The 12,753-nt window shown below is 63.3% G+C and overlaps 2 protein-coding genes across 2 annotated transcripts; one reads left to right on the forward strand and one right to left on the reverse strand.

Annotated features, from left to right (window-relative positions):
• Window positions 1-469: 469 nt before the first annotated feature.
• On the reverse strand, window positions 470-5,221 carry EMIHUDRAFT_468148 (hypothetical protein). Its single transcript, XM_005784023.1, has 7 exons — window positions 4,672-5,221; window positions 3,243-3,402; window positions 3,077-3,210; window positions 2,023-2,098; window positions 1,516-1,571; window positions 1,153-1,234; window positions 470-841 (listed from the first exon to the last, which is right to left on the reverse strand). The coding sequence occupies exons 1-7, from the start codon at window positions 5,187-5,189 to the stop codon at window positions 674-676; spliced, it is 1,194 nt and encodes a 397-aa protein (XP_005784080.1). The 5' UTR covers window positions 5,190-5,221; the 3' UTR covers window positions 470-673.
• A 1,043-nt stretch (window positions 5,222-6,264) lies between these two features.
• On the forward strand, window positions 6,265-7,863 carry EMIHUDRAFT_112708 (hypothetical protein; the record flags this gene model as incomplete). The annotated part of the gene is made up of 3 exons (XM_005784024.1): window positions 6,265-6,686; window positions 6,772-6,935; window positions 7,688-7,863. 3 exons carry the CDS (start codon window positions 6,265-6,267, stop codon window positions 7,861-7,863), a joined length of 762 nt encoding a protein of 253 aa, XP_005784081.1.
• Between the last annotated feature and the right edge of the window lie 4,890 nt (window positions 7,864-12,753).

Here is a 12,753-nt window from a genome sequence, read left to right on the forward strand (position 1 = left end):
GGCACCGGCACCAACGATGCAGCCTTTGCGTGTTCGCGATGCCACCCACCTTTGTGATACCAGCCACCGCTCCGAGGCTTCCTGAGTTTTTCCTATAAGTGCTCACTTCCGAGGGTCCTCGCTCCAACTTCCGAGGAGACTCTCTCCACCGTGCCCGGTTGCCGGTACCAACTCTTCCCAATGCTGGATCCCCGATAGCGGTGCGACGGAATTCTACGCCACAACGAGAGTAGCCCTGATCAAACCAAGGCTCAAAGAATGGGCATATACGCATATTAAGATAATTGACGATCAAAATGCGTGCTTTTACTCTTGCAATACGACGACATCCGCCCATCTCATCCGGATATTTGATAACTCTGAAGTTCCGGCCCCCCCCGGAGCAGCAGAGGCGCTCCGACGACCGACCTCCGTGGCCGGTCGCAAAGTCGCACTTTGTTGTGTGTGGCGCGGGCTGGCGGCGTGCCGTGACCATATATCGCGCCTCGGCCAAAAGAATATTCCACCTCTCTTCTCTCCCTCCGGCGGCGCCGGGCACGGGGCAGCGAGGGCCTCGCGGGGCAACACCGCGCCGACTCTATCTCCGCACTCATGCACTCCGTCCGTCCCCCGAGAGGAGGCAACGGCGGTCCGGCGGGCGCCGGCTCGCCGCCATACCGCTAGACACAACCGTCTACTCGAGCGCCGCCACCAGGACCATCATCCAGATGCCGGCGGCGAGCGCGCCCGCCTGCAGCAGCGTCTCTGCGGGCGTCGATTTCGCGGCGAGCACCGCCGGGAGGATGTCGACGGCGGCGACGTAGATGAAGCCTCCCGCCGTGAAGAGGAGCAGCGCCTCCGCCTGCCCGCAAGTCGGAGGCGCACCCGTCGTCGAGAGGGTCGCGGGTCGGGCCCACGGCTGATCTCGGCTGATCTCAGCTGATCTCAGCTGATCTCGGCTGATCTCGGCTGATCTCGGCTGATCTCGGCTCCCCTCGGCTCCTCTCGGCTCCTCTCAGGCTGGTCAGGCTGGTCTCAGGCTGGTTTCGGCTCTAGTCTCGGCTCGGACTCGCCATGTCTCCCCACACCTCCCCACATCTCCCCACATCTCCCCACACCTCCCCACATCTCCCCACATCTCCCCATCTCTCCCCATCTCTCCCCACGTCTCGCCTCGGACTCGCCCGTCGCCAGGGCGATCAGCGTGCCGGCCAGGGCGGCGAGCGCCGTCGAGAGCTGTGCCTTGATGGCGCGCCTGATTAATAGTTGATTAATTAATTAACTAATTCTTAATTAGTCGAGAGATGCGCCTTGATGGCGCGCCTGTTCGCCGTGGGGAGATATGGGGAGATATGGGGAGATATGGGGAGAGCTGCGCCTTGATGGCGCGCCTGTTCGCCGCCGCTGGTGTGGAGTGTGGCTGTCCACCGTGGCAGGGAGGAGGGGCAGGCAGGAAGGAGGAGGGGGACGCAGGCAGGGAGGAGGGGGAGGCAGGCAGGCAGGGGCAAACAGGCGGGAGGAGGGGGGACGGCGCGCCACTTGCTGAAGCCGGCGGCCATTAGCACGGCCACGTCCCCGATCTCGTGCGGAACCTATTCACAGCTGCAAGTGTGAAGAGACGCTGTTCACAGCACGGCCACGTCCCCGATCTCGTGCGGAACCTATTCACAGCTGCAAGTGTGAAGAGACGCTGTTCACAGCACGGCCACGTCCCCGATGTCGTGCGGAACCCATCTCGGACAATCTCGGAGACACTCTCGGGCAATCCCGGGCACTCTCGGACAATCTCGGGCGATCTCGGACAATCTCTCGAAATCTCGGGCACTCTCTCGGCCACTCTCGGCCACTCTCGGACTCTCGGCCACTCTCGGAACATCTCGGGCGATCTCGGAGAATCTCGGAGAATCTCGGACTCTGGGGCATCGAGCGCAGCCTCCCGGCGGGGGAGGGGGCATGGTGCAGCGCAATCTCGCGCAATCTCGCGCAATCTCGCGCCATCGCGCGCAATCTCGCGCCATCTCGCGCAATCTCGGACGGCCTCGCCTCGTGCGCCAAGCAAGCGAGCGTGGCGGAGACGCCGACCTCCCACGACGTCAGGAACGCGGCGCCGAGCATGAGCCTAGGGTGAGGGTTAGGGTCAGGGTTAGGGTTAGGGTTAGGGTTAGGGTTAGGGTTAGGGTTAGGGTTGGGGTTGGGGTTAGGGTTAGGGTTAGGGTTAGGGTCAGGGTTAGGGTCAGGGTTAGGGTTAGGGTTAGGGTTGGGGTCAGGGTCAGGGTCAGGGTTTGGGTTAGAGTTAGGGTTGGGGTTAGGGTTAGGGTCAGGGTTAGGGTTAGGGTTAGGGTTAGGGTTAGGGTCAGGGTTAGGGTCAGGGTGAGGGTGAGGGTGAGGGTGAGGGTGAGGGTTAGGGTTGGGGTTCGGGTTCGGGTGAGTGAGGGTGAGGGTGAGGGTTAGGGTTAGGGTGAGGGTTAGGGTGAGGGTTAGGATTAGGGTTAGGGTTAGGGTTAGAGTTAGAGTCAGGGTTAGGGTTAGAGTTAGGTGAGGGTGAGGGTGAGGGTGAGGGTGAGGGTGAGGGTGAGGGTGAGGGTTAGGGTGGGGGTTGAGGGTTAGGGTTAGGGTTAGGGTTGGGGTCAGGGTTAGGGTGAGGGTGAGGGTGAGGGCGGGGGTGAGGGTGGGGGCGAGGGTCAGGGTAGGGTCAGGGTTAGAGGGGGCCACAGACCCGTCTGTCAGATTGTGCGCCGCGTCGGCCGCGAGCGCGAGCAGCCCCGCAACCCGCTGGTCGCGCCTATACGAGATATGGGGAGATATGGGGAGATATGGGGAGATATGGTGGTGAGATGTGGTGAGATGTGGGGAGATCTGGCGAGATGTGGCGAGATGTGGCGAGATGTGGCGAGATGTGGCGAGATGTGGCGAGATGTGGCCAGATGTGGCGAGATGTGGCGAGATATGGCGAGATATGGCGAGACATGGCGAGATATGGCGAGGAGATCTGGCGAGATCTGGCGAGATCTGGCGAGATATGGTCGCGCCTACCCCGGACGATCCGAGAAGCGCCTCTCCAGGCCGGAACTTCCCGCGACACGGCACAGGTTGGCACCGCCAGCCGCGCCTCTGCACGACACTCTCCGCCGCCGCCGCCGCCTCCGACGCCGCCGCCGCCGCCGCCGACGACGACGCCGCCGCCGCCGCCGCCGCCGACGCCGACGCAGCGTCGCCGCCCGCGCCCTTCCGCTGTCGGAGGCCGGAGCGGCGGGCGGCGACACCGGCGCTGTCTGAGTTGTCGCCGCCGCCGCCGTCCCCGCCTCCTCCGCCGCCGCCTCCTCCGCCGCCGCCTCCTCCGCCTCCTCCGCCTCCTCCGCCGCCGCCTCCTCCGCCGCCTCCGTCGGAGTCGCCGTGATGGGCGTGGCTGTGTCCGTGCCCCGCCTGTGCCATCCACGCACCGGAAGAGTTGTGGCGTGACCACACGGAGATCTGGGGAGATGTGTGGAGATGTGTGGAGATGTGTATGTGTGGAGATGTGGGGAGATGTGGGGAGGTGTGGGGAGGTGTGGGGAGATGTGGTGAGATGTGGGGAGATGTGGGGAGGTGTGGGGAGGTGTGGGGAGATGTGGGGAGATGTGGGGAGATGTGGGGAGATGTGGGGAGAAGTGGGGAGATGTGGGGAGATGTGGGGAGATGTGGGGAGATGTGGGGAGAAGTGGGGAGATGTGGGGAGATCTGGCGAGATATGGGGAGATGTGGCGAGATCTGGCGAGATATGGGGAGATGTGGCGAGATATGGCGAGATATGGGGAGATGTGGGGAGATGTGGGGAGAAGTGGGGAGATGTGGGGAGATCTGGCGAGATATGGGGAGATGTGGGGAGATGTGGGGAGGTGTGGGGAGATGTGAGGAGAGACGAGGAGATACGGGGAGATATGGGGAGATGTGGGGAGATATGGGGAGAGAGGAGGAGACATGGCGAGATCTGGCGAGATTTGCACTCTCAGCATCATCTGGCGTGGCCCGCCTCGCCGCTGCCGCCGCGAATCAGCTTCTCCACTACAAAGAAGGCGCCGAAGCCTGGCGGGGCAAACGCGGGCCGGGGGGCGCGCCGGTTGGACGGTGAGGGCGGCGGCGAGGTGACGGCGGGTGGTGCTGGCGCTGCCGCCGCGGCCGCGGCCGCAGCAAGCCGCGTCCGTGCGGACAAGAGGGGTGGTTTGATCGACGCCAGGTGTGTCTCGGCGGCGAGGGTGGCGGCTGCAAGAGGTGTTTGGGGCGGCTGTTTGGGGGCGGCTGGTCTCGCGGTGTCTCGAAAGTGTGTGTCCGAGGCGTGTCTCGAGGTGTCTCGGACGTGTCTCGGACGTGTCTCGGACGTGTCTCGGAAGTGTCTCGGAGGTGTCTCGGAAGTGTCTCGGAGGTGTCTTGGAGGTGTCTCAAGGCACCGGAGAGCAGCAGCAGCCCGGCGCGCGTCCCCACGGAGTGGTCGTGGCCGTCGTGTGCATGCGGCTTGCCTTCGTGCGCACGCCCGTGGCGGTGCCCAGCGTGGCGGTGGTGGTGCCTAGGGGAGGGGGCGAGGAGGGAGGAGGGAGGAGGGGACGGCAGTCAAAGTGGAACGATGCACGTCGGGGCGAGGAGGGAGGAGAGGTGCAAGGGCAGAACGGGGGGGCGCAGGATGCGACTACTGCCGCAGGTGGCGGGTTCTGCACGCACTCATGCCCATGGTCGCCGTGGTGGTGCCCCCCCTCGCCCTCATGCCCGTGCTCCGCGTCGCCGTGGCGCTCATGCTCGTGGTGGTCGTGATGCCCCTCCTCATGGTCGTCATCGTCGTCGTGGTGGTGGTGATGGTGGGCGGCGTGGTCGTCGTGGTCCTTCCCGCTGGCAGCGTGGCCTCCGTGCTCGTGGCCTCCGTGGCCGCCGCCGAGCGTGTGCGGGAGGATGTGCAGAAAGACGTCTCCGAGCATCGAGCCCGAGGCGAAGCAGAGCAGCGCCGGCTGCACGTCGCCCGCCGCCGGCGTCGGCATGATGGGCAGGATCGCCGCCGGCGCGAGAGAGATGAGGAAGGTGGCGCCGATCGCAGAGGCGCGTGTGCGCCACACCGAGCCCTCCGGCGGGAGCAGCGCGTCGAACCAGGGCGCCGGCGGAGTGGCTTCGCGGGACGCCTCCGACTCTGTCGGGTCGGCGGAGGCTGACAATAATGCGAGGAGCGAAAGGGCGAGGGCCTTCATCATCGGAGCGGCGGAGCGATGAGCAGGCGCCGATTCTGCCAGGCTGGGTTTCAATGTCATCCGTGTTTTCTTTCTGAGAGGGGTTCTCTCGAGGTTCTCGAGGTGGATATCCTTTGGCCGCGTTGGGTAGCGAGGATTGGTGTAACCCGAGCCACGGAGGCGTGTTTTCTGAGAGGGGCTTGTTTCGTAGAATTCTTTCTGAGAGCGCCTTCGTTGTTAATAGTACAAACCCAATGGTCCCTCGCTAGCGGTCCTTCGTTGCAGTCGCACACACGCACACGCCACGCCGCACCGCGCGCCCGCCCACTGCCCCGCCCAGGCGGGAAAGAGATGAGGAGATGGGACAGCGAACGACGTCAACCCTCCCCAAGTGGGTGATCTGGTGCTTGTAGGGCTTGATAGTGGCCTGCCATGTCACAGGAAGGACTGTGATTGCAGGAGAGTACCACCAGCCATCACTTTAGTTGGTCTAGTACCCCACCTTCACCCATACCGTGATTTCTTTTTTAGTTTCCCATAAGTAGGGTAGGTAGGTAGGTAGGTAGGTAGGTAGGTAGGGGCACCGCAGGGGCCGGTCAGGTTTTTCCAGAATTTCAGCATGCTGGCCGCCCCAAGCAAAAAGAATACACACCTGATACAACACATTTTTTTTGCAATTTGCACAAAGAAATTGTGTGCGCGGGCCTGGTACCATCCTCTCTCTGGTTCCCCCGACGGGGTCTCAGGTTGCAGTTCCCTCGCCCCTCCCAGCACCCTGCGCGATGCGGCGCGTGTTGACCATTTGCGCGAGCGTGCCCGGCCACTTCGCCCCCCATCCCATGCGCTGCAGCGCGCTCGAGCCTTGCCCGCCGTGCTGCAAACGCCCCGCGCGCAGCTCGTTCCGAGGCTCGAGCGACCCACGAATGGTGCACACCCGGATCGCGGACAGATCGACGGCCCAGCGCGCAGCCGCGAATCGCCTCCCTGCCTACTGCGCTCCCGCGACGCCCGAAGCGAGCCCGCGCCGTGCTCGTCCCATTTTATGCTGTGCTGACGCTCCGCCGCCGTCGTGCGCACGCAGGTCACATCTTGGACTGCAATGCTGAAGATCGCCTCACTTCTTCTCGCGTCCGCGCTACCGGCGTCTGCCCTGCCGGTGTGCCTCGTTCCCCTCGGATTCGCGCCAGCGGCCAAGCCCTCCAAGTGCCACCCGAACGCGATGGAGCCCTCGTTGCGCCGTGAGGTGCGCGAGCTCTCGGCCGCTGAGTGGAAGCGTTACACCGACGCGCTGTGGGTGTACAAGAAGGGAACGCGGCTGTGCACTGACTCCTTCCTGCCCACGTACGACGCGGCGGTCGCGTTCCACGGGCTGTCGGCTGACAACGAGACCTACGATCAGGCCCACAAAGGACCCAAGTTTGGTTCCTTTCACGGCATGCACCTCGCCGAGGTGGAGCGGTGCCTCCGGCAGATCGACCCAGAGCTTGAGGGGATCCCGTATTGGGACTGGACTATCGACCCGTGCGCTCCCCCCCCCCCCCCTCCCCCCCCCCCGCCCCCCCACCCCCCACCCATCCACCTAACCGAAGACCTCGTGTGAGCGCAGTATGGGCGTCTTCACGCCACAGCTCTTCGGCTCACCCGGCACAGCCGAAAACAACTTCTCCGTGGTGGACGGCCCGTTCAAAGACTGGCCCATTCCCATGTTGAACAGTCCGACCCTGGCAAACCTGCCCTTCAGTCTCGACCTCTTCAAAGGCAACGCGCCGTGTAAGGGAGGCCCCGAGACCAGGCTGCAATTCCGGACTTCATGCCCCTGCGCGCGCAATCTGACGGATGAAAGCCTGCTCCCGGGGCCCCCTTCTCAGGCCAACGTCAACCCTAACGGACCCACCACTCTGTGCCGCAACCCCGGAGCAGAACATGCGCCATCCATCTCGACGGCCGCCATGGACAGCGACTGCCAGAAGCGCGGCACTTACCACGACTTCATTTGCTGCGTCTTCTACTACCCGGGAGTGACGCATACCTTCGACCCCCGGGGCTTGTGCGAGGCCGAGAACACCGCCCATCCCTGGCCGAATCCGTTTTCCGGGAGCTGGTACCTCAGCCAGCAGGAACGAACCGACATGTCCTATACCAACTATCTCTCGGGAACAAGGTCAACGTGACGGACGGCGAGCAGATCATGGGCGTGGAAGAGGGACCTCTTCACGGCTCAGTGCACGCGTGGGCAGGCGGCGGATCTACTGTGTTCGCTTGTGAGCTTAGCGACGCTTCTTTCAGCCCAGGTCACCGCGCCCTCGTTTAGTCCAGAGACTGCAATCAACCGTCCCACTGCCCCGCGAACCGCGCCCTCAAACCAAACCCCGATCGCTCCTCAGGAGACCCCCTCTTTTTCAGTCTCCATAACAACGTCGAGCGCTTCCGGGCCTCGTGGCTCAAGAATACGGGTCACCTCATCGCAACTGAAGAAGATCCGTGCGGCCGCTACACGTCCGCGCCAACCCCAATTCCTCCAGGCCACGGGCTGCACGACAAGTACTACCCCATGGCATTTCAGTTCAACAAGGAGGGTGACGCGCCCTATGACACTTGCAAGGGCTTCTCGGGCAAGACCCCGAGCGTGAAGGAGTGCTACTCCTACCTAGCGGTGTACGACAAGTACGTCGAGATGCCATCTCGCGACGAGCTGTGAATCAAATGCATCGAGCATACACACTGTTCGGGGGTCGTTCAACAGATCCATTTACGGCGGACCGTGTCGCAAAGTGGTATGGAGATCCAGTACGAGCCAGGGTCGACGGCGCAACCGCAATCGGAGACTGTAACGGGAATGAATCGCTAATCTGACTGTATCCATGACGTGGAACGCCACGGTCCTGTGCTCATTACCAGGATGGCATGCGCGCGCTCGGCGCGGGCTCGGATGCGTCTCGAATCTCGAAATCTCGCGTGTTGGCTCGCAATCGGGTTTGTATTTTGAATAACACATCCTCAAGGCTCAAGCGTTGAGCGATGTGGCACCTCGGATGCGTGGCGCCCAGCAGCGGCGCGAGTGCCCCAAGCCGCCCTAGCTCGAGCGTTAGAGCACCCCGTGCAGCTGGCCGTCCTCGTCGAGCACCCGCCCCTGCGCGTCGAGCGAGCCGATGCACCGCGCCTGCTCACAGCTACGGCCGTGAAGAGGCGCCGCTCGCACCTAGCAGCCTGGCCGAGGTGTGGCGCAAAAAAAGAAACCGCGGCCGCGTACTCGAGGAAGGCTGCCCAGCTCGGGTCGTGCCGCAGCGTCGCCGCGTCGCCAATCACGATGAGCCCTCGCCTGTCACCCGAGATTGTCCCCGAGATTACCCGAGAGAGTTCCCGAGATTGCGTCGCCAATCACGACGAGCCCCCGCCGCGCACGGGTCAGCGCGACGTTCAGCCGAGAGAGGCAGCAGAGAGGCAGCAGAGTCAGAGGCAGCAGAGAGGCAGCAGAGAGGCAGCAGAGAGGCAGCGGTCACGCCGAGCCCGGGCAGAAAAGGGGGCGCCACGGAAGCTCAAAAGGTTGGTGTGCGGCGGGCCGGTGATAAGGGCGGCCCTCATGCAGCGGGCCGCCACGACCAGCGAAGGATGGGAGATTGCGGCTAGCCCATCCAGGTGGGCAGTGCAGGAGGGTGCAGTGAGAGGGGCGGCGGCAGCCACGTGTGGCAGCGGCGGCGGGAGGCGTGTCGCGGTAGAGAGGCGCTCGGGAAGAGGGGCATGGGGCGAACGAGCAGCTCACCGTGATGTACACCTTGCCGCGCGAGTGGAAGGTGGTCACCTTGGTCACGCCGTTGCCGGCCGCGCCGCGCTCGACACACTCGGCGCGCGCCTGCGCGTGAAGACAAGCAGGATGGCCTTGACCGCCCCGTGGAGCGGCCCCTCGGACTTGGAGAGCTCCTGTCCCCGTCAGACCGGCGGTCTCGCTGTGTCTCACGTTGGCACAACCAAAAACTTCGTATCCTCGCGCGCCTTGCCGGGGGGGGGGGGGGGGGGGGACTTGAGCGCGCGCGGGTCAAGCACAAATCCAAGATTCAAGTAAAGAAATTCACACCAAACGATGGCGACGGCAGAGACGTAGGCTGACAGCGCTGCGGGCCCCGTGCCGGAAACATGCCGGCCACAGGCCGTGGCCCAAGGCGCTCTGACGCCCCTAGCCACCGCTGCACGCACGCTAGACTGCCACAATCAGGCATCCTCACGATAGCACCCCCTCCCTCACGCACAGTTAGCGTTCAGCGCACACTCAAGGATTGGCCCAATGCCGTGGCACCAGAGGCCCGCGCACATGCAGGGGTGGTCGGGGGATCGATCTGCAAGTTACATCTGCGCGCCTTGCTTGGTTGTGTTCGCCGTCGCCATCCGCCGAGCAGACCCCCAGGAAGAGCAAGCCCGATAAGGCAGACCCCCCAGCTGGCAAGCTCAGCAGACAGTCAGTTTCTAGTTCGGGCATCAAATCCAGGTGGTCGACGTCTGGCAGATGATCTCGTCAATTTAGTCAACTCGCATGATGCCCCAGCACATTCTCACGAATTTCGTCAAAGTTCCGTCGATTTGTTAATTGACGAAATCTTGATTGAATCTCGGCCAATCTCGGCTAATTTCCTGCTCTAATTGTTGCACATCGTGTTCCGGGCCACCAGTGCTGCTTCTCTCTGCTTTGAGAGCCTCTTTGAGAGGGGGAATCGAGAGGAAGGGGGACTCAGGAGGGCCGCACCTACTCGCAGCGCACGCAGCTTGAGGCCCGGCACCAAGGACACCGCGGCACGCCCGTCTCGCCCACGTTGTTTTGGATCTGCGAGGGCGCAGGAGGCGGCGAGCGAGAGTCAGCAGCATAAATGGGATGAGCATGGCGCGCGCTTGCTTCGGGCGTCGCGGGAGCGCAGTAGGCATGGAGGCGATTCGCGGCTGCGCGCTAGGTGGCCGCTCTGCCCGCAATCCGGCTGCGCCAGATTCATGGCCCTCGAGCCTCGGATCGAGACGCTCGCGCGGCGGTCGCAGCACAGCGGGCAGCCGTGCACGATTTTGCTGCAGCGCTTGGGATATTGGGCGAATCGGCTGGGCACGCTCGCGCATAGGCCAAGACGCGCCGCATCGCGCGGGGCGAGGGGAGGCGCAGGCAAAAGCATTCCTGAGCTGGGGGTTCGATGATTGCCTCTCACCGACGGAGCCTCTCACCGACGAAACCTCTCACAGTGATTTTGGGCTCGATCAAATAGAGCGCCTTCGGCACTACTCTCTCGAGGTCTCGCGGGCGACAGAGGAAGAAGCGACAAGTTAGAGAACGACGAGAGTGGGACGACCGCGAGGTGGCATGAAGGTTGCAGCGAGAATTGGCGAGAGACTGCGCAGTTTGAGGTTGTGAACAGCTTGGTGCAACGAATGTGAACGCGCTCGCCGAAATACCAGACGGGAGTGGAAGCATGAGGTGTTTCTCCGCAACGGTCCATCGTGCACGATCTCCTCCCTCCCTCCAAAAAAGAAAGCGGGCGGTGGGTAAATTCTTTTCTATGCAGCGCTTGAGGCCCCCACTTTTCTTCTCTCTCGCTCAGAGACGGAGGAACAGGAAGCCGCGCGGAAGGAAAGGTAACGTATCTCGCACTCGAAGAGAGCAGGCTGAAGTCCTCTCCTGCGTCCTGGAAGACAACAAGACACGGACCAGCGACCACGAGCTAGGGATAGTAGGACACGAGTTCGCCGATCTTGCTTGAGGATTTTGGAGTGTATCAAAAAGCGGGGTGCGCTCACACAGAATGTCTCGACGTCTGGGTAGTAAAACTAAAAGCAACTGTGGTGTTTCGTCCTCCTCGGAGTCTTCTTCCCCGGCTTCCTCCCGTTCGGCTCTACGTTCAGCGTGGCTCACCCTCCATGCCGTGAACAGGCGCTTTATCCACCCTATATTCTTCTCTCTCTCCTCTGCCCGTGCCTTGGTCTTGTCGTTGTTTCGTACCCATGTCTGGATGTGGCAATCGAGGCTGCCTTCCCCACCACCTGTAGTTCACTCGTCACCTCTCCTGCGAGCTCCCCTCTCTTGCGACGGTGTATCGTTCACTTTATAATGCCACCGTTGCATATCCGGATATGCAACGGTGCCATAAAGTGAATGATACACCGTCGCAAAACTGCATTCGAATGTATCCCGCAGTTCGACTCGGCGCAAAAAAAACCCAGACGGGCGTTGTCACTGGTTCGAAACCCACCTTAGCGTACGCAGAACGAGCGATGAAAGTGTCTGCCGCGCGGGCGAAATCTGCCGGTGAGAGAGGCTGTTGAGCGCGGTGAGCTTCAAATCATGCCATTTCCGTGCGAGGCGCGCTCCGTGTCTTTTATGAGATCAAATGAACGTCTTTACACACTCATCGGGCGGCACCGCTCACTGCAGAGCGCCGCCCTCTCGCGGCTCTCGAGAGCGAGTTTTCGCCAGACAGCCACACGTCCATTATGGCGCGCGTTCTCGCCGGACGGACGTTCGCCGGCAGGCCGCGAGGGCATCTGCCGGCGCTCGTCTGCCAAAGTGGCGCCAGAGTGGAGAGCTGGAGGCTGCATATTCAAACGGCCGAGGCGGTCTACCGTCCGGCGGCGGCGGTCTACCGTTCGGCGGCTGAAAAAGGGGTAGCGCGTCTACCGCGGTCTACCAAGTCTACCGGTAGACTGGTGTCGTAGGTTCATTACGGTCTACCGGTAGACTGCGGTAGACTCGTGGTAGACTCGTCTACCAAATGGTCTACCCCGTCTACCCCCGTCTACCCCCGTCTACCGGTAGACGGTAGACGGGCCACCCCTCAGGGGCCAGCGCCTGCGTGGCCTTGGGTCGGGCGACGATTCCCCCGCCTGCAACGACGGCATTACTAGTTGTGCAAACTCTGCCTACTGTCTGTGGCCGCCCCGGGCCTTCCGGGAAATTTGGGGGGGAAGAGGCGTTTTTAAGCTCCCGGGGGGGTTTGGGTTGGGGAAATTCCACAGGGTAGGACAGTAAAGGGGAAAGTTAAACCCCCCCCCCCCCCCCCCCCCCGCGCCCGCCCGGGTGGCATGCCTCGTCGCCGTCTGCACCCGCGTCCGGCCAGCGTCCGGCCGCCTTACACGGCACCCACCACAGCGCACCCCTCGCAGAGGTCGCGCGTGCTTTCTTTCCCGTGCCATATTTCCCCTTCGCAGAGCCCGCCCCCGTCGCAGACCGCCCTTCGCAGGCCGCCCGTCAGAGCTCGTCCTTGGCGCCGTCGGAGGCGGCGGCGCTCTCGCCCGCCAGCGCGCGGTGCGTCGCGACCACCGTGTTCGCGTCGAGCGTGTTGCCGTCCGTGTCGATGAGGGACGGCTCCGCGCCCGCCGCGAGCAGCGCCGCCATCACCTGTGCAGCGCACGGTCATGGCTGAACTCTCTCTCTGCCTCAAGTGCGCGGGCCATCTGGCTCAAGTGGGTAGCGCGACACCACAAGCTGGCTCAAGTGCGCGGGCCATCTGGCTCAAGTGGGTAGCGCGACACCACAAGCTGGCTCAAGTGCGCGGGCCATCTGGCTCAAAGGGGTAGCGCGACACCACAAGCTGGCTCAAGTGCGCGGGCCATCTGGCTCAAA

Source organism: Emiliania huxleyi (assembly GCF_000372725.1).
Source record: "Emiliania huxleyi CCMP1516 chromosome Unknown EMIHUscaffold_174, whole genome shotgun sequence".
Classification (NCBI taxonomy): Eukaryota; Haptophyta; order Isochrysidales; family Noelaerhabdaceae; genus Emiliania; species Emiliania huxleyi.

Coding starts and splice junctions, on each gene's coding strand:
- EMIHUDRAFT_468148 (XM_005784023.1), bottom strand. CDS start 5,189: ATGATGAAGGCCCTCGCCCTTTCGCTCCTCGCATTATTGTCAGCCTCC. Junction 2,099..3,076: donor GTGCAGAGGCGCGGCTGGCG/GTGCCAACCTGT, acceptor CCCTCACCCTAG/GCTCATGCTCGGCGCCGCGT. Junction 1,572..2,022: donor TCGCTTGCTTGGCGCACGAG/GCGAGGCCGTCC, acceptor AGCTGTGAATAG/GTTCCGCACGAGATCGGGGA.